This window comes from Mya arenaria, chromosome 1 (genome assembly GCF_026914265.1).
Source record: "Mya arenaria isolate MELC-2E11 chromosome 1, ASM2691426v1".
Lineage (NCBI taxonomy): Eukaryota > Metazoa > Mollusca > Bivalvia > Myida > Myidae > Mya > Mya arenaria.
The window spans coordinates 59,966,753-59,987,512 of NC_069122.1; the positions used below are offsets into that span (position 1 = coordinate 59,966,753).

At 37.1% G+C, this 20,760-nt stretch overlaps 1 protein-coding gene across 5 annotated transcripts in view; it reads left to right on the top strand.

The window, feature by feature from the left end:
- Nucleotides 1-20,760, top strand: part of LOC128229585 (sterol O-acyltransferase 1-like) — a 30,537-nt gene that overhangs the window by 2,980 nt on the left and 6,797 nt on the right. For 2 of the 5 annotated variants that reach the window (XM_052941364.1, XM_052941353.1), the window contains exons 2-11: nt 353-426; nt 4,816-4,949; nt 6,815-6,859; nt 7,306-7,335; nt 10,290-10,352; nt 10,644-10,751; nt 12,912-13,060; nt 15,317-15,444; nt 16,698-16,770; nt 17,051-17,150. In XM_052941364.1, the coding sequence (XP_052797324.1) occupies nt 353-426; nt 4,816-4,949; nt 6,815-6,859; nt 7,306-7,335; nt 10,290-10,352; nt 10,644-10,751; nt 12,912-13,060; nt 15,317-15,444; nt 16,698-16,770; nt 17,051-17,150 (904 nt within the window). Of the gene's footprint in view, nt 1-352; nt 427-3,409; nt 3,814-4,815; nt 4,950-6,814; nt 6,860-7,305; nt 7,336-10,289; nt 10,353-10,643; nt 10,752-12,911; nt 13,061-15,316; nt 15,445-16,697; nt 16,771-17,050; nt 17,151-20,760 lie in introns of those variants that run through there. The other 3 variants (XM_052941356.1, XM_052941371.1, XM_052941379.1) reach the window with 3 other exon arrangements.

The window sequence follows — 20,760 nt, forward strand, 5'->3', positions numbered from 1 at the left end:
CATGTACAGTGAGTGACACATAGATCTCACAATGGCTGTTCCATGTCAGTGCTTGTGGGCGGCAGTGCATCTGTTCATCCAGAACCTTGTCTGGGCTGTATCTTTACCATGCATTATAGGATTTTCAAAAAAGCTTGCAATGATGAGGTGGGATGTCATGCACAAGTCCAAATTCTTTACCTTAAAGGTCAAGGTCATGCTTAGAGGGCAAAGGTTGAAATATGTCTACATTAAAGGCTCTTTTGCTGGCTCAACTTGTGGATGGTTGGTGTCTTATTTCCACATCCAGACAGGAACCAAAAATATATATTTTCTCTTGCCTAACAAAGATTTTTGGGATGTTTTTTTGCAGGTCTTAATGGAAATCACGAAGACAGCGCACTTGAAAAGCAGGTCACATTACAGAGGCTCGTCAATGAAGCACAGGTTGGAAGTTTTTACTTTACACTCATTTTAAGAGGCCCAACAGCTTTAGAATTAAAGTTATCAAACATAACAGTTTTAATTTAAAACAATGATTGAAAGTTAGGAATAAAAAATATATATTTTTTAAATTATAAAAATTACAACGGAAAATAGAAATAGAGAAAAGCCATGGCTTCCATTAAAAATTTGAAACTGGAAGTATAAACATCCTTCCAATGAATTCTGAAAGTTTTTCTCTAAAAGCTGAAAGTTAAAGTCTTTTGAAGTATTTTTATGCCCCCAAAGGTGGGCATATTAAAATTGCACCGTCCGTACGTCTGTCTGTCCGACTCTGTAACTTTCCCTTGTATGGACAGATTTTAAAATAACTTGCCACATGTGTTCCACATACCAAGATAAGGTGTGGCGTGCAAGACTCGTGCCCCTACCTCAAAGGTCAAGGTCACACTTAGTGTTTATTCACAATGGAGTGCTGCATATAAGGACATAGAGTATAGGTTGTCGTGTCCGGGCTGTAACTTTCTCTTGTATGGACAGATTTTAAAATAACTTGCCACATGTGTACCACATACCAAGACGACGTGTCGCATGCAAGACTTGTGTCCCTACCTCAAAGTTCAAGGTCGCACCTAGTGTTTATTCACAATGGAGTGCTGCATATAAGGACATAGAGTATAGGTTGTCGTGTCTGGGCTGTAACTTTCCCTTGTATGGACAGATTTTAAAATAACTTGCCACATGTGTTCCACATACCAAGACAACGTGTCGCGTGCAAGACCCGTGTCCCTACCTCAAAGGTCAAGGTCACACTTAATGTTTATTCACAATGGAGTGCTGCATATAAGGACATAGAGTATAGGTTGTCGTGTCCGGGCTGTAACTTTCTCTTGTATGGACAGATTTTAAAATAACTTGCCACATGTGTTCCACATACCAAGATGACGTGTTGCCTGCAAGACCCGTGTCCCTACCTCAAAGGTCAAGGTCACACTTAGTGTTTATTCACAATGGAGTGCTGGATATAAGGACATAGAGTATAGGTTGTCGTGTCCGGGCTGTAACTTTCTCTTGTATGGACAGATTTTAAAATAACTTGCTACATGTGTTCCACATACGAAGACGACGTGTCATGTGCAAGGCCCATGTCCCTACCTCTAAGGTGAAAGATACACTAAGTGTTTATTCACAAGGGAATTCTGAATATAAGGACACATGTTCAGAGGCAATTTAAAATAACTTGCCATATGTATTTGACATGTAAAGGCAAGATCAGCTTTTCATGTACTGACCTTGTTCGTAGGTCAATGTCACATTCGAGGGCATTCGTCACATACTGTGACAGCTATTGTTCCACTATTATACAGCTATTCTTATAAAAAAATATATTGCATCTGGTTTGATTAACGCATCAGAAGGGCATTTAAACAATTCATTTTAACCAATTAGGTGGCGTCCTGTATGTTGTCTGATTTATTACTTTAGAAGCATTTGTCATCACCAAATTTGGTCCGAATGTGCAAATTATATCTCCAACAAATTCAATAAACAGCCATATCACTCTCCTCACATCATGGAGTTATTGCACTTTAATTATAGAAAATCGTACATCGGTTTTTTCCAATCAATAACTTTTGTCTGATCATCACCAAACTTGGTCAGAATTTGTATCAGTTATGACAGCCAAATTGGCAATTATCACTATAAAACTTGGTGTTCTTAAAATAAGACATGCCTATTTTGCAACAAGTTTAAATATCATCAACACTTAGAATGTTTCCATCGTTGTCCAACTGTAATTTTTCAATAATTTTCAACTAAAACATGATTAGTTTAGATAGTTAGGTAGGAAAAACAAAAACATATTTGTACATTTCACCAGACAGCATGTGCTATGTTGTTTACTGATGTCATAATTTTAATTCAATATTAAAGTCATATAATTCACCTGAAACCATGTTTTAAAAAGATTATTTATTTTCTTTTTGTGATAAAATTTTGTGCAGAAATAGTACTGCTTTCTATTGAAATGTCACACATACGTAGACTGTATGTCACACATACGTAGACTGTATGTCACACATATGTAGACTGTATGTAATGTTTTTTGCACAAACATCCTAAACAACCAAAAAAGTTCATTTTTGCTTAAATTTAAATTGTTGATAAAAAATCTGTTATTTCTTTACACAATTTGGCTTTCGTTGTTGCTTTAATATATTTGTTAAGCAATCATGTTTAGGCTCTTGGTCCAGTTTCTCTTAACAACTAAAATGTGAAACAATTTTCCAGCCTGAAATCCTCACCTTACATGTATATAGACAATAACAATTCCACTCCAACCAGCTAACTGAAAAGGCTTTGCTTAGTGTGTTAGGGGACGTAACCAAATAATTATAAGCATCTACTGTAAGTTGGAAAAAGAATAACTTTCTTAAATTTGTTATCTGAGTTATAATTCAATACAAGTGAAATCAATGGTTTTCATTAAACTGTGTGTCATTGACATATCTTAACCTGGAGTCAAGGTCGGTAATGATAAACAAAGATAAACTATGATAAATTCTAAGTCTAGACAGTGGCTGAAAAAACAAACAGTTTTCATGATAGTTATCATGCATGTGCATTTAAATGATGGCAAAATGGTGGTTTGCTTTAAAGTGGCTGTATATATGTTAGAAATTAATACCTAAGCCTAGTGTACATGTATGTGGCATCAGAAAGGTCTCTGTCAGTGAATGATTGTAATGCTGTACAATGATCCTATGTTCCATATTTTGTAGAATTTGATATTAAGCATGAATATTGTCCTAGTATTTTCATGACCTTCTTGAAAGCTATTTAAGGATATATTGTTTATTTCAACATATCATTGCAAAAACCTTCTTCTTGATTTTAACCTTGAGTTGTTTATTCAGTTGTCAGGGTGCTATATGTTGAAATACATTGTGATGATTTTGTCTGTATTAACATGATTGTATATGTTTCATGAATAGTTTTCTCTAAGTCATTTAACCAGGCAAAAGAACAAATTTTATCAGTTGATATACATGTACATTTAGATAAAGATTTTTTTACTATGACTTTTTTTATTGAAGGGAATTATATTTTTCAATGATTCTATGCGGATAATTATACAAATTAATTAGTGTTTGAGGATAATTATTATAGAGAATTTTCAACAGGATCTTCAAGGGTTTTCTTGAACACAGATGTCTGCCTCCTATTTGCTAACATACCAGTAGAAGTTAGTTTTAATTTGGTGAAACAATGACATCTTTCACTAAAATTGGAAAAGAAAACAATGGCTGTTGCCAAGATGGAAAAGTTCGTAATCAGTTATGGAAATCAGATCATGGGGACACTATTTGTTGGAAGAATTTGATGCAAGTATGTTTAATTTGTGGGCTGAGTAACGGGCACAAATGTACATAGGCTAATTGTTTGTTTAATTTAGATCACAATATATTTCACCAAGTGATCATCAAATGTTGTATTTTCCGAGTTATAAGCTGCATAGCCGAGATTGAAATAGTAACACAAAGTTTAAAAAATATAAAAAATCTCTGGAATTGAAACAATACATGTACAGTGGAAACTCACTAAACCGGACAAGGTCCGGACTGGGCAAAATTTCCGGTTTAGTGAGGATTTGATGTATGGAGTAAGTTTACTCAAACTATTAACTGAGTTAACCCACGTAATTTAATGCTTGTTTAGTATGTTTGATAGTTTAATTAACGCACCGCTATAATTTGATTCAATCATAGAAGTCTTTAGATAAAACAACCCTCCAAAATGATCACTTAATAACCGTTTCTAGTTCTTTATTTTCTGCAACAAACAGATTAATGTTTCAATCAATTTTCTTTTCACAAGTTTGATTATTGCGCGACAGTTAATCCACAGCGCAATCATCATTATCGATTATCGAGTTAAAACAACATCACAGGTGTAATATTTAACGACGCACCGGCTATCAAAACAAAGTGACACGCGATTCGCAAATTCCTGATGCACAAAATTATTTTGACATGTTTGAACAAATAAACGTCAGGTTTTGTGAGGTAAAATTACGTTGACAACTAACAAATTATCTCGATTTTTTGTCCGGTATCCGGAATTCCGGGGTTCCGGTTTTGTAGGGATTTTGTTACATTTAAAATAGAAGGGGAAAACCGGGACTCTGAAAAAGTCCGGTATCCCGAGGATTCCGGTTTTGTGGAGATCTGGTTTAGTGAGTTTCCACTGTACATAAAAAAAAACCCTTTTTTTTTTTTGTTGCAAAATTAAGACCAAATATTGGTTATATTGAAGTACTGTCTACTTTTCACAAAAGAAAATTAATCATAATTTATGCTATTCTCATAACTCATTGTTCTGTATTTCCAGCGTTTCCGGGAGGAGTGCTCAGAGAAAGTGCGTACAGACATTGAAGACTATTTCGACTCATTCATATCCAATGTGGAGATCATCAGTCAGGCGGAACATGTCGACAACATTAAATCTTCCCTTAACTCTGCTCAGTGTGTATTCTTCAATTCATTCCTTTTCTTTTATAATATTCTTCCATAATTGTGTCGGTTCACTAGGCAATGGGCCTTCTAAATGATTAAGTTGATAGCCTGGCACCAACTTATTGTTTAAAGACCCAAAATGAATGTTAACCTGTGTGTTCAGTGCAAAATGAGCTTTAAGGTTATTTTGTGTTATTAATATTAAATGGTCATTTAGCGTGTTTTTAGCTCACCTGAGCACAAAGTGCTCAAGGTAAGCTATTGTGATCACCATGTGTCCGTCGTCCAATGTTGTCCGTCGTCGTCGTCCGTCGTCAACAATTTGACTGTTAACACTCTAGAGGTCAAATTTATAAAGGTGTTTCATGAAAGTTGGTCAGAATGTTTACATTAATTATCTCTAAGTCAAGTTTAAACCTGGGTCATGTGTGGTCAAAAACTAGGTCATAAGGTCAAATCATTGGAAAAGCTTGTTAGCACTCTAGAGGTCACATTTATGACTGTATCATCTGGAATCTTGGTCAGAATGTTTATATTGATTACCTCTAGGCCAAGTTCTAATCTGGGTCATGTGCAGTCAAAAACTAGGTCACCAGGTCAAATTTAAGAAAAAGCTTGTTAACACTCTAGAGGTCACATTTATAACTGTATCTTAATGACAGTTGGTCAGAATGTTTATATTAGTAATCTCTAAGTCAAGTTTAAATCTAGGTCATTTGTGGTCTAAAACAAGGTCATTAGGTAAAATCATAGGAAAAGCTTGTTAGCGCTCTAGTGGTGACATTTATGAGTGTATGTTCATGAAACTTAGTCAGAATGTTTATATTGATTAGCTCTAGGCCAAGTTTAAATCTGGATCATATGCGGCCTAAAAGTAGGTCACCAGTTTAATTTAAGGAAAAGCTTGTTAACACTCTAAGGGTCACATTTATAAATGTTATTTTTTATGGAAGTTGGTCAGAATGTTTATATTAGTAATCTCTAAGTCAAGTTTAAATCTGGGTCATGTGCGGTCAAAATCTAGGTCATTAGGTCAAATCATAGGAAAAGCTTGTTAGCACTCTAGAGGTCACATTTATGACTGTATGTCCATGAAACTTAGTCAGAATGTTTATATTGATTAGCTCTAGGCCAGGTTTGAATCTGGGTCATGTGCTGTTAAAAACTAGGTCACAAGGTCAAATAATAGGAAAAGTATTTTAACACTATAGAGGCCACATTTATGACCATATGTTCATGGAACTTGATCAGAATGTTATTGTTGATGATCTTTATTGGATCAGGTGAGCGATTCAGGGCCTTCAGGGCCCTCTTGTTTAATCTACATAATGGATTTTTGGTTATTCGTTCTTTTAAATGTTTAAATATGAATCTGTCGGGTGATCCCCTTGGGGAAGGCATAAGTCTGAACACTAAGGTATGATCTGGAGTTTTCTTGTTTTCTGTAAAATGTAAATGTAATCACATGTGACTTGAAGTAGACTTACTAGTGCAGGGTATAAATGTCTTTGTTAACTTATTTTGTTGTTACATGTATGATACATTCAAGTATTACATCACTTTATTCATTAGGTCTTACTGAGGGTAATGGGTATATAAAATGGTATTCGCTTCAATTTTCAATGTATCATGATATAAACATTAAAGCGCTCAAATGAGCATGCACGTGTTAAAAGTAGTTACCAATCCAAAATTGTCAATCATATATTTTAATGAAATTTCATAAATTATGCAACGTAAAAAGAATACATTGCCATGTATAGGTCTGCACATTTCTACCCGCAACTGTTTCACAAATTGTTTGTTGTATCGCAGATACTACTATATGATTATTGTAATGCAGGTAAATGTACAACTATTCTCTTCTAACACAGATGTCATGCCAACTGGAAACATGTTAAGCGTAAAGACAGAGTAATGTACGTATATCTGGAAAATGGTTTCTGGGAAAGATTTGTTTGTTTTATAAAATCACTGTTCTTCTTTCACGCCAGAATTTAATTTTAACGCATAAAATTATTCCAATGGAGTTGGAGTTTTAGCAAAGTACTTCACTTTTTCTTTTCAGCAAATATAATATTTTATCATGGGCTTAGCTAGTGATACTATCATTCTAAGTTATGATGTGAGTGACATCAGTTGCAAAAGCGAAGGATAAATGTGGCCAAAAATAACAAAGCTGGAAGATTTGATCGTTGGTGCAGACATAACATTGAATAGGCCTTGCTACAACCTTGTGAATTATATGCTTGGTCTATTACCACCCATTTCATTGGTCGAGAGGCTGTCACATGACCAACTATTAGAAAGTGATAAGAATGTTTTTTGTAAACAAACCTTCAAAATGCTGTTGATTTTGTTTTAGGAACACATTTCCCAATATGGGCGGAGAAAAGTATGTATAAATGCACTTGACATAGTCTGGTATACGTGTATTTATAGTCAGATTCATTTGGGTATATGGATTTAATTGATAACGGGAGATAGAAGAAGTGGTGTATATTGCTCCTTATAGACCAACCCGTGTCTTATTTTTAAATAGACTTTGGCTTACAGATTTCAGGCTTAGAAGAGAAACTGGTTAGGACCAGTAGATGACCCCTATTTATTTCGAGGTCAGTCGGTCAGAGGTCACATTGACCTTGAACTGGAAAACCTTGTCTGATCGCTTGGACACACAGTCCTCAAACTTGTTATAAACAAATTTGTTACCGCTTAAGCTGACATTTAAGCAGCTATCTGTACATCTGTACGGCTTTCATTGTCCATAGTCTTAACTTTTTATTATCCATTTAACGTATTAACTGCTGTCAGGAGGATGCATACATATTGCCGGATACCATCACTCATCAACTTCTATAACAACATTTAGAACTGGTCAAAAACTATACCTTTTATCACCAACTTGTAGGGATGTTGGTAATGAGCTTAAATTACCCCACATACATTTAATGCAATTGAATATGACTAATTGACTGCAATTAGGGGGTCATACAGGTGTTACAAACACTTTTTGTGTGCTTATAATGGCTATCAATCCAACAAGGCCCAATAGAGGGCAATTGTTACTTGACTGTGACAGCTCTTGTACAGTGTGCAGACCTGCAAAATGGTTTGATATTATTTTTATGCTGGATCCGGGGTAGAAATCAGAGGGCCATTTAATACCCAAGGGCAGATCAGAGTAACACCCTCTCCTTAGGGGGAAAACATTGATAGGTCCTAACCTCATTATTATACCCCCACAAAACAAAGTTTGGGGGAGTATATTTTTTTCTGAAGATTACTCATTGTAGGGTCGACAGATTTAAATTATTTTAGGTACACATGCATAATACATAAAATACAGGTCAAGGTCGACTTCGGTTGAAAAAATCCAATTTTCAATGGAGTTATTGCCCCTTATCAAATTATTTTGCATTAAGCAAAAAATGGAAATAGTTTATCATGCCTGTTTCATTGTGTGGGTTTTTTCACTCCTGTTTCAACTCTAACTTCAATATTGTTATTCATAAGTTAACATTCTAATCAGTAGACTATGGAACTGGCCATTATTAAGCAGGGCTTGAAAGATTATCTACTTTCTTTTACATCTCGCTTGGTTTTTGTATACTATAAAATGGCATGCAGTTTTTACTGGTGGAGGAAGAGCCTAACAACAAAGGTTTCATGTTGCCAAGTGCTTGTAAAACAGAAATAACAATTGTAAGCAAAGCTTCTGGTATTGTTGCACTTAAACTAATAGTCAATCATAAAGGGAGAATAATTATGGTCTACAAAATCTACTCTCAATTTATGATAACTGTATTTTTTTGGTTGGCCGTTTTCTTATGAAAAAAAATGTTTTTATTAGAATAAGTTAAATGTTAATGATATATTAACGGCAATAACTGTGGCAGTAACAATTTTTGAGGTATTTCCCTTATGGACTAAAACAATAACAGAAGGTTGGCGTTCGCTCCAGGATATTCTTTTCAGAGATGTTGATCCTGTCTGCCAATATATAGAGGATAATTGTTTGTTTCAGTGTAAGATTGTGATTTATTTCACTGTGTGAGCACCAAAAGATACAGAGTCACGAATGAATTATTCACTATTCAGTTTTTACGAGGTGAAATTAATTGCTATCTTACACTGAAAAAACAACAACTTTTTTATTTTATGCATAAAATTGTATGCCAATGCATTTAATTATGCTTATTAAAAAAATGTGCCAATTTGTATGTGCACATAATGTCACTTCGAAATGCCATTGTTGAAATTATATCCCAGGTCTGTGGGAGCTAACATTTGCTTTGGAACTGAGAGCAGGCTTAAATTTCAAAACAATGATATAAATATCATTCTATTTTTTTCCCCTGATAAATCTCTATAAACCATCGGAAAGCATATAATAAATTATGCCTGTTTGTTCTGAGGTACAGGATTATTGCCAGTGATCAAAACGAATAGAATGTATTGAAAGTAGTGTGTCAATAATAGTATTATGACTTGTGTGTGTTACTACATTTACCAGTGTAATTTAAAGTGAAACTCTTATTCAAAATCTATACATACACGTTTATAACAAACATATATTTTGACTGATAAGCCTTTAACTGCTTACTAAATAATGCCTTAATGGAAAAATTAATTACTGATAACAAGATTGTAACCATGTATAGCAGAAAGCGCAAAAATATTAAATGATTGGTGAATGCTAAGAGATTTACTGTGGTGTACTATAGTCTCACAGGGTAGAATACAGTGTTTTATACTCATTTCTTTGAAACTAAAACCATTATCCTGCATAAAAATAATTGTTTTAAACATTTATTCATCCTTTTTTAGAATATTAAAACAATATTAGTAATTGTTGTAAATCTTGCTTGGGAGTAAGAGTGCAGCTTTAAGTGAGAAAGCTACTGCATTGTATTTTTAAAGCAGTAATTTTAGAAGAAAACAGTCGTGAAAGGATTGTCATCACATACTTATTTAAGCACACTTATAGTTATAATCCCGTTTGCTGATATATTTAAAAACAAATTCTTAGACTAAACATCTTGTTTGTTTTACACTATTCAGTCAGAGACATTAAAAGAAAGACATTATAATCTAAAGAAGACATATGTTTTCATGCAGGCATTCAAAAGATGCAATATTCTTAGACAAAACATCTTGTTTGTTTTACACTATTCAGTCAGACATTAAAAGGAAGACATTATAATCTAAAGAAGACATATGTTTTCATGCAGGCATTCAGAAGTTGCAAAATTTTAGCACACGAGAAAATGTCAGCAATACAGAAAAAGAATATTGAGAATGATGATGGGGTCTTCCAATGAACACTAATTATGTCTTCTATTTCAGTCGTAAGAAGGAGAAAGGCGACCTCCCAGACAAAGAGTTTGTCACGAGGAATTCTGTACTCACGTGAGAATAGTTTTATATCTTACATCATTTATTATGAGCTTTTTTCTATACAAGATATTCTAAAGCTTAGGCATTTAGCCATGGTTTAAAAGGACAGGGTGTGGCAAAGAAGGGACATCTCAGGGTGAAAGGGCAATTTGTGGCCCAGTTGAAGGAACATTCGCTAAATATTTATTGTTGAAATTTATTGTTGTCACCTGTCTATAACTCTTCAGCTTAATCCCTTAAAACAGATTGAAAATAGAATTGATAAAGAAATGACTGTATATGTCGGCTTGTTGTCTGTTTCAGGGACCTGTTCGAGATCAGCCACATCCGCAGCATCTACCACATGTTCATTGCCACTCTCATCATCTTCTCCATCAACACTCTCTTCATGGACATTGTCGAGAAACAATCGTAAGTTTGTCAGCTTGTCTGGTTTTTAGCTCGACTATTCGAAAAATAAGGAGAGCTATACTACTCACCCAAGCATTGGCGTCAGCGTCGGCGTCACCCCTTGGTTAAGGTTTTGCGTGCAAGCACACATAGGTTAATATCTCAGCAACTACTTTAGGTATTGCATTTAGACTTGATACAATGGTACTCAACCATCCAACCTACTTTATTAATCAAGTTAGATAACTCTAGTTTGCAGTTAATGCAAATAATAGGCCTTTATTATTTGACTTAGAAATTCAGGTTAAGGTTTTGCGTGCAAGCACACATTGGTTAATATCTCAGCAACCGCTAGAGGTATTGCATTGAGACTTGATGCAATGGTACTCAACCATCCAACCTACTCAATTAACCAAGTAAGATAACTCTAGCTTGCATTTAATGCAAATAATTGCCCTTTATTATTTGACTTAGAAATTCTGGTTAAGGTTTTGCGTGCAAGCACACATTGGTTAATATCTCAGCAACAACGGGAGGTATTGCATTGAGACTCGATACAATGGTACTCAACCATCCAACCTACTTAATTAACTAAGTAAGATAACTCTAATTTGCATTTTGTGCAAATAATTGCCCTTAATTATTCGACTTAGAAATTCTGGTTAAGGTTTGCGTGTAAGCAGACATAGGTTAATATCTCAGCAACTGCTTGAGGTATTGCATTGAGACTTGATACAATGGTACTCAACCATCCAACCTACTAAAATAAACAAGTAATACAACTCTAATTTGCATTTAATGCAAAATAATTGCACTTTATTATTCGACTTAGAAATTCTGGCTAAGGTTTTGCATGTTACCACATTTAAGTTAATATCTCAGCAACTACTGGATGTATTGCATTGAGACTTTATAAAATGGTACTCAACCATCCAATCTACTTTAAAAAAAAAGTAAGATAACTTTTGTTTGCATAAATTTCAAATAATGGCCCCTTTTTTATTCGACATAGAAATTCTTGTTAAGGTTTTGCATGTAGCAACTTTTAAGTCAATACCTCAGCTTATACATCATGTATTGCATTGAAACTTTACACACAGGCTCCCAACCATTTAACTTTCTTATTTAAGCAAGTAAGATAACTCTATCTTTCATATTATATAATTTTTGCCCCTTTATTATGCGACTTAGAAATGCTGGTTAAGGTCTTGCATGTTAGCTCACATAGGATATTATCTCAGCAATTACTTGATGTCTTGCATTGAGACTTTATACAATGGTATTCAACCACCCAACCTAATTGAATAACCAAGTTTGATAACTGTATTTTGCAAATAATGGGCCTTTATTATTACACTTTCTGGTTAAAATTTTGCATGTAACCACATTTATGTTAATATCTCAGCACATCATGTATTGCATTGGAATCTAATCTAACAGTGATCCATGCATGTTTCGCCAGAACTTTCAATCCTTACACTGTAAAGCGGCGGAATAGTCGAGCGCGCTGTCTCTGTGACAGCTCTTGTTATTATCCTGGCTCTTCAAATCTTGATGTCTGTTGAAAATTTTATAGTGTTGGCTGTATCTAAAAAAATCACATTTTCATAAACAAGGCATGTTATTGTTGCTTAATAAATGAAGAGTTATGGCCCTTTACCATCTGAAAAAATCTGGATGAACCTTATTATTGGCTAATAGTAGTTCTTGTTAGTTGTCAATCTATTAAGAAGAAATTATAAAGAATGTTGCTTTATGAACTCATTGCATGTGACCTCTTTTTTGAAAGTGAGAGTGGTCTAGAACCAGTAGTATAGATGTCAGTCTGGCAATCAGGAGGTTGAGTGTTTGAGGTCCACAATGGGGACGTTCTCATGACCTCTCTTAAGGGACACTAGTACTGGTCTCTACCCAGGAAACAGATTAAGAATTATTCATTTAAGCTTTAAACTGTTTTAAGAATCAAGCTACAATAAACAAGTATGGCTTACATATAGTGGGTACTTTTTCCCACGAAATTGTCATCAGTTTCAAACTAATTTTTTTATAAAAAATGAACGATGAACGGGGAGGAGGTCAAGGGTCAAGGTTACGGTGATTTTACTTGAAACTTAATGTGGGCTCCTGACATGCGACAAATGATTGGCAGAATACTAGATTATTCATATTGCTCTGTTTCAGACTGGGCCTGGATTTTGGGTTAATCCAGTGGGGCCTCGGTAAGTCCCCGAAGGTTGTATCTTGCTGGCTATGGATGCAGTGTGCCACCCTGGTTGTCGTCTACCCGGGATTCTATTGCTGGAGTTATTACCGCACAGAGGGAAAACCTGGTATAATCTTTATGTGAATACTTTCATAAGAGTTTATATTAAAATATGAAGAAAGTAAAAATCTTTGTTGAGGTAACTTTTAAACCTTTTATAAACATGTGACATGACTTGTATAGTTAGTTTGGTGAACAATTTTGGTTCTTACAGGAATCATAGACTACCTTGACCTACTGGTGTATATTATGTACCAGGGTGCATTTCTTTGTTATCATTACAGGAGTCCTAGACTACCTCGTCCTACTGGTGTACATGTTGTACCTGGGTGCATCTCTCTGTTATTATTACAGGAATCCTAGCTGCTGTACATTGTGTACCACTGTGCATCTCTTTGTTAACCAGGTTTTCACATAGTGAAACCTGGTTATTAGAATGACGAACGTCGTTGTTCGGGCGGGCGGGCGGGCGACGTCAAACTCACCTATGAAACTAAATAACTTTAGTACGGGTTGACATATCTTGACCAAACTTGGTCTATAGAAAGAGTTTATGGGTAACTTTAATGGGATTGCGTTTGGGGTCCCTAGGGTCAAGGTCAAGGTCACTGTTACTAAAAATAGAAAAACGGTTGAAACTGAATAACTTTAGTTAGGGATGACATATCTTGACAAAACTTAGTCTATAGGAAGAGTTTATGGAGACCTTTCATGGGATTGCGATAGGGGTCCCTAGGGTCAAGGTCAAGGTCACTGTTACTAAAAATAGAAAAACGGTTGAAACTGAATTACTTTAGGAAGGGTTGACATATCTTGACCAAACTTGGTCTATAGAAAGAGTTTATGGGAACCATTCATGGGATTGCGTTTGGGGTCCCTTGGGTCAAGGTCAAGGTCACTGTTACTAAAAATAGAAAAACAGTTGAAACTAAATAACTTTAGTGAGGGTTGACATATCTTGACTAAACTTGGTCTATAGGAAGAGTTTATGGTTACTTTTCATGGGATTGCGTTTGGGGTCCCTAGGGTCAAGGTCAAGGTCACTGTTACTAAAAATAGAAAAAAGGTTGAAACTGAATAACCTTAGTAAGGGTTGACATATCTTGACTAAACATGGTCTATAGGAAGAGTTTATGGATACCTTTTATAGGATTGCGTTTGGGGTCCCTATGGTCAAGGTCAAGGTCACTGTAACTAAAAATAGAAAACGGTTGAAACTGAATAATGTTTAGTTAGGAATGACATATCTTGACTAAACTTAGTCTATAGGAAGAGTTTTTGGAGACCTTTCATGGGATTGCGTTTGGGGTCCCTAGGGTCAAGGTCAAGGTCACTGTTACTAAAAATAGAAAAATGGTTGAAACTGACTAACTTTAGTAAGGGTTGACATATCTTGACCAAACTTGGTCTATAGAAAAAGTTTATGGGTACCTTTCATGGGATTGCATTTGGGGTCCCTAGGGTCAAGGTCACTGTTACTAAAAATAGAAAAACAGACACAGGCTGAAAAACCTGGTTTCGTCGCATTGCAGCGATTCTTGTTATTATTACAGGAGTCCTAGACTACCTCAGCCTACTGGTGTACATGTTATACCAGAGTGCATTTCTCTGTTATTATTACAGGCGTCCTAGACTACCTCAGCCTACTGGTGTTCATTGTGTACCTGGGTGCATCTCTTTGTTATTATTACAGGAGTGCTAGACTACCTCAACCTACTGGTGTACATGTTGTACCAGAGTGCATTTCTCTGTTATTATTACAGAAATCTTAGACTACCTCGGCCTACTGGTGTACATGTTGTACCAGAGTGCATTTCTCTGTTGTTATTACAGGAGTCCTAGACTACCTCGGCCTACTGGTGTACATGTTGTACCAGAGTGCATTTCTCTGTTATTATTACAGGAATCATAGACTACCTCGGCCTACTGGTGTACATGTTGTACCAGAGTGCATTTCTCTGTTATTATTACAGGAGTCCTAGACTACCTCGGCCTACTGGTGTACATTGTGTACCTGGGTGCATCTCTTTGTTATTATTACAGGAGTCCTAGACTACCTCAACCTACTGGTGTACATGTTGTACCAGAGTGCATTTCTCTGTTATTATTACAGGAATCATAAACAACCTCGGCCTACTGGTGTACATGTTGTACTAGGGTACATTTCTCTGTTATTATTACAGGAATCATAGACTACCTCGGCCTACTGGTGTACATGTTGTACCAGAGTGCATTTCTCTGTTGTTATTACAGGAATCATAGACTACCTCGGCCTACTGGTGCACATTGTGCACCAGAGTGCATTTCTCTGTAATTATTACAGGAATCTTCGACTACCTCGGCCTACTGGTGTACATGTTGTATCAGGGTGCATTCCTCATATTGCCAGTATGGTTCATCATTGAACAAGAAATGCCTCCAGCATCAGCAGTCATTATTGCTACAGAACAGGTATGGGTTTTGTATATGACATCAACTTTTTGTGTATGATATGAAAAATTATCTTAAAACTACTTTAAACTAGGGATGGCAACGAGTACCCGAGTACTCGATCGAACGTCCGAGTACTCAAATACCAAATCACTACTCGAGTACTCGGAAAAAAAAATGAAAAAATCTATAAAAAAATCACCAAATACACGATTTACAGACAAAATATCAGATCTGGTTAGTTGCCAAGAGAACAAATTAAAGTCCCTCTAATCCCCGCTGTGTACACAATTGGCCTCAATCAATTAGTTGATAGTTGTTGTGATAGTTGCAAACTGTGAACAAAGGACAAAAAATAGCAAATTAGCATGATGTCAATTAGCGAAGTTTTGATAGCGGTACTTTCACCTACACAATTCTATTGTATACCAATTAGAGACCTTTCACCAAACAATGGATGCTAACGAGCGAAAGAGTATCGAGAATTGATTTCTTAATGGGCGTATTTTAACTATTTTTGCAATGATTATCACAATTGATTGGTTGATATTTTAAATCAAGAACTATGAATATTAATGAGGTAAACAACAATTACACAGTACGAAAAACTATCATTTAAAAAAAATTAAGTTGTAGAGTAAACAACTGAACATCGTATTGAATTTCGTTCACTATTTTTATGTATGCTATTAATTTTCGTTCATTGTAATTCTGATTGTTGTTCATTTCTGCAGTGCAAACTTGTATAAAATGAAACGAATAAGACAAATTAAAAGCCAGAAACAACATTTGTTTTCTTTTTATATCATTTTTTGTTAAAATACGTAATGAAAGTTTACTTTAAAGGTGAAAATGACCAATAATACGACCAACGCACAATATACGTCATGAACGATACATCTATACACAATCTAGTCTTTGCAAACACATAATCAATTTTCCCGAGTAATCGAGTACCCGAGTACTCGATCGAACGATTGTCCGAGTATTCGAGTATAAATTTTACTACTCGTTGCCATCCCTACTTTAAACAGATACCAAAACTTTGTGTCTGAGAAAATGATACAACACTATTGAATGTGAGTTTGGTTTGTGGTCACTGAGACAGACAAATCGATTTTCTCCAGGTACTCTGGCTTCCCTCACAACTCAAGAACAAGCTCTTGCTTAACAAGGAGATATTAATATGCTGTAATAACTTGTTTTTTAATCGTTGTGAAATAAATAAGTTTGAACTGACACAGGAGATAATCTTTCATTTGCTTCAATTTCAGATTCGCTTTTTGATGAAATCGCATGCATTTGTGAGAGAAAACTTTCCCAAGGTGCTATTGTTCCGCAAAGAAGGTCAGTCTACATTCATTATGGTTTGATAAAACATGTTAAAATCATGTACAATTTCTGTACAATAATACTATCATTTGATTAAGGATTCATGAGAATTGCTTCTTTGAGCGCTTTTTGTGCTCATTATTATGCGGGACATAACTTTATGAACAATACAAAAATAGAACCCATGGCCAGATTATGATTTAGACAAGGATTTACTTTCAGCTTATGTTATATCATATATGTGACATCAGAAAACAGTCCTAAACTGAACATTTACCGGTACTGTAATTTTCAGACAGCAAGGATCATGAACAGAGTGACATGTGCCCTGGTTTCTCCAAGTACTTGTACTTCTTGTTTGCCCCCACACTCGTATACAGAGACAACTACCCCAGGTATGTAACAAATGATAACATAGGAAAAGATAGAAAAAGTAATATACATGTTTATTATATGCTTTCAGAGGTTTATAGGGATTTATAAGTGAAATAAAAATTGAATGTTTTTCACCCTTTTGAAAATTGAGCACACAGCCACTTGCATATCAAACATTTCTGAAATGATGTTACATTCACGTACAATTTGGCATGCTTTTCTAAAAACTATAATCATCAGTCATGATATATCTTTTTTTAGGCATATAATAAACAGAAAAATAGTTAATTCGATGTAAGATAGCAATAAATTCCACCAAAAGTAAACGTTTCACTTGTGGCTATGCCATTCATGAAATATAGCCTTTGTGAAATATATTGCGATCCTACACTGAATGAAACAATATTTGCTTTAAAATGAAAAGTTAAAAAGTACCAGTAAACAAAATCAAAACATCTAGATAAATGTTAGGAACATCTGTCAGTGACTCTGTGTGATTTGTGTTATAGACAGTATGTGATATCAAGTGGAAAAATACCCTTTGGTCCTAGAATGTTAGAATGACATAGCTTTATAAATTTTTGCTACTAAAATTTTTTTGGAAGATATGCACTTTGATGATTGCAATGAATATTCTGTTTTAAAGAACTGCCAACATTCTATGGAGCTATATCATCAGTAAGTTTGGCAAGGTGCTACCCTGTCTGTTGTACATATACCGAATCTGTGAGTAATGGCAGCATTCACGCACTATATCTGTGAGAGGTGTTGGTGTACACACACTATGTCTGTGAGAGGTGCTGGTGTACACACACTATGTCTGTGAGAGGTGCTGGTGTACACACACTATGTCTGTGAGAGGTGCTGGTGTACACACACTATGTCTGTGAGAGGTGCTGGTGTACACACACTATGTCTGTGAGAGGTGCTGGTTTGCACACACTATGTCTGTGAGAGGTGCTGGTGTACACACACTTTGTCTGTGAGAGGTGCTGGTGTACACACACTATATCTGTGAGAGGTGCTGGTGTACACGCACTATGTCCTTGAGAGGTGCTGGTTTGCACACACTATGTCTGTGAGAGGTGCTGGTGTACACACACCATATCTGTGAGAGGTGCTGGTGTACACACACTATGTCTGTGAGAGGTGCTGGTGTACACACACTATGTCTGTGAGAGGTGCTGGTTTGCACACACTATGTCTGTGAGAGGTGCTGGTTTGCACGCACTATGTCTGTGAGAGGTGCTGGTTTGCACACACTATGTCTGTGAGAGGTGCTGGTGTACACACACTATGTCTGTGAGAGGTGCTGGTTTGCACACACTATGTCTGTGAGAGGTGCTGGTGTACACGCACTATGTCTGTGAGAGGTGCTGGTGTACACGCACTATGTCTGTGAGAGGTGCTGGTGTACACGCACTATGTCTGTGAGAGGTGCTGGTGTACACGCACTATATTTGTGAGAGGTGCTGGTGTACACACACCATATCTGTGAGAGGTGCTGGTGTACACACACCATATCTGTGAGAGGTGCTGGTGTACACACACTATGTCTGTGAGAGGTGCTGGTGTATACGTACACGCACTATATTTGTGAGAGGTGCTGGTGTACACACACCATATCTGTGAGAGGTGCTGGTGTACACACACCATATCTGTGAGAGGTGCTGGTGTACACACACCATATCTGTGAGAGGTGCTGGTGTACACACACCATATCTGTGAGAGGTGCTGGTGTACACGCACTATATCTGTGAGAGGTGCTGGTGTACACGCACTATATCTGTGAGAGGTGCTGGTGTACACACACCATATCTGTGAGAGGTGCTGGTGTACACACACCATATCTGTGAGAGGTGCTGGTGTACACACACCATATCTGTGAGAGGTGCTGGTGTACACACACTATATCTGTGAGAGGTGCTGGTGTACACACACTATATCTGTGAGAGGTGCTGGTGTACACACACTATATCTGTGAGAGGTGCTGGTGTACACGCACCATATCTGTGAGAGGTGCTGGTGTACACGCACCATCTGTGAGAGGTGCTGGTGTACACACACCATATCTGTGAGAGGTGCTGGTGTATACACACAATATCTGTGAGAGGTGCTGGTGTATACACACTATACCTGTGAGAGGTGCTGGTGTACACACACTATGTCTGTGAGAGGTGCTGGTTTGCACACATTTTATCAGTGAGAGGTGCTGGTGTACACACACTATATCTGTGAGAGGTGCTGGTGTATACACACTATACCTGTGAGAGTTGCTGGTGTACACGCACTTTATCAGTGAGAGGTGCTGGTTTATACACACTATACTTGTGAGAGGTGCTGGTGTACACGCACCATATCTGTGAGAGGTGCTGGTGTACACACACTATGTCTGTGAGAGGTGCTGGTGTACACACACTATACCTGTGAGAGGTGCTGGTGTACACACACCATATCTGTGAGAGGTGCTGGTGTACACACACTATGTCTGTGAGAGGTGCTGGTGTACACACACTATACCTGTGAGAGGTGCTGGTGTACACGCACCATATCTGTGAGAGGTGCTGGTGTACACACACTATACCTGTGAGAGGTGCTGGTTTGCACACATTTTATCAGTGAGAGGTGCTGGTGTACACGCACCATATCTGTGAGAGGTGCTGGTGTATACACACTATACTTGTGAGAGGTGCTGGTGTACACACACTTTATCAGTGAGAGGTGCTGGTGTACACGCACCATATCTGTGAGAGGCGCTGGTGTATACACACTATACTTGTGAGAGGTGCTGGTGTACACACACTTTATCAGTGAGAGGTGCTGGTGTACACGCACCATATCTGTGAGAGGTGCTGGTGTACACACACTATACCTGTGAGAGGTGCTGGTTTGCACACACTTTATCAGTGAGAGGTGCTGGTGTACACGCACCATATCTGTGAGAGGTGCTGGTGTACACACACTATGCCTGTGAAAGGTGCTGGTGTACACACACTATATCTGTGAGAGGTGCTGGTGTACACACACTATAACTGTGAGAGGTGCTGGTGTACACACACTATATCATTCTGTGAGAGGTGCTGGTGTACAGCATTATACCTGTGAGAGGTGCTGGTGTACACACACTATATCATTCTGTGAGAGGTGCTGGTGTACACGCACTATGCCTGTGAGAGGTGCTGGTGTACACACACTATATCATTCTGTGAGAGGTGCTGGTGTACACACACTATATCATTCTGTGAGAGGTGCTGGTGTACACACACTATACCTGTGAGAGGTGCTGGTGTACACACACTATACCTGTCAGAGGTGCTGGTGTACACATACTATGCCTGTGAGAGGTGTTGGTGTACACACACTATATCTGTGAGAGGTGCTGGTGTACACGCACTATATCTGTGAGAGGGGCTGGTGTACACACACTATGTCTGTGAGAGGGGCTGATGTACACACACTATGTCTGTGAGAGGTGCTGGTGTACACACACTATATCTGTGAGAGGGGCTGGTGTACACACACTATATCTGTGAGAGGTGCTGGTGTACACACTATATCTGTGAGAGGGGCTGGTGTACACACACTATAACTGTGAGAGGTGCTGGTGTACACACACTATATCATTCTGTG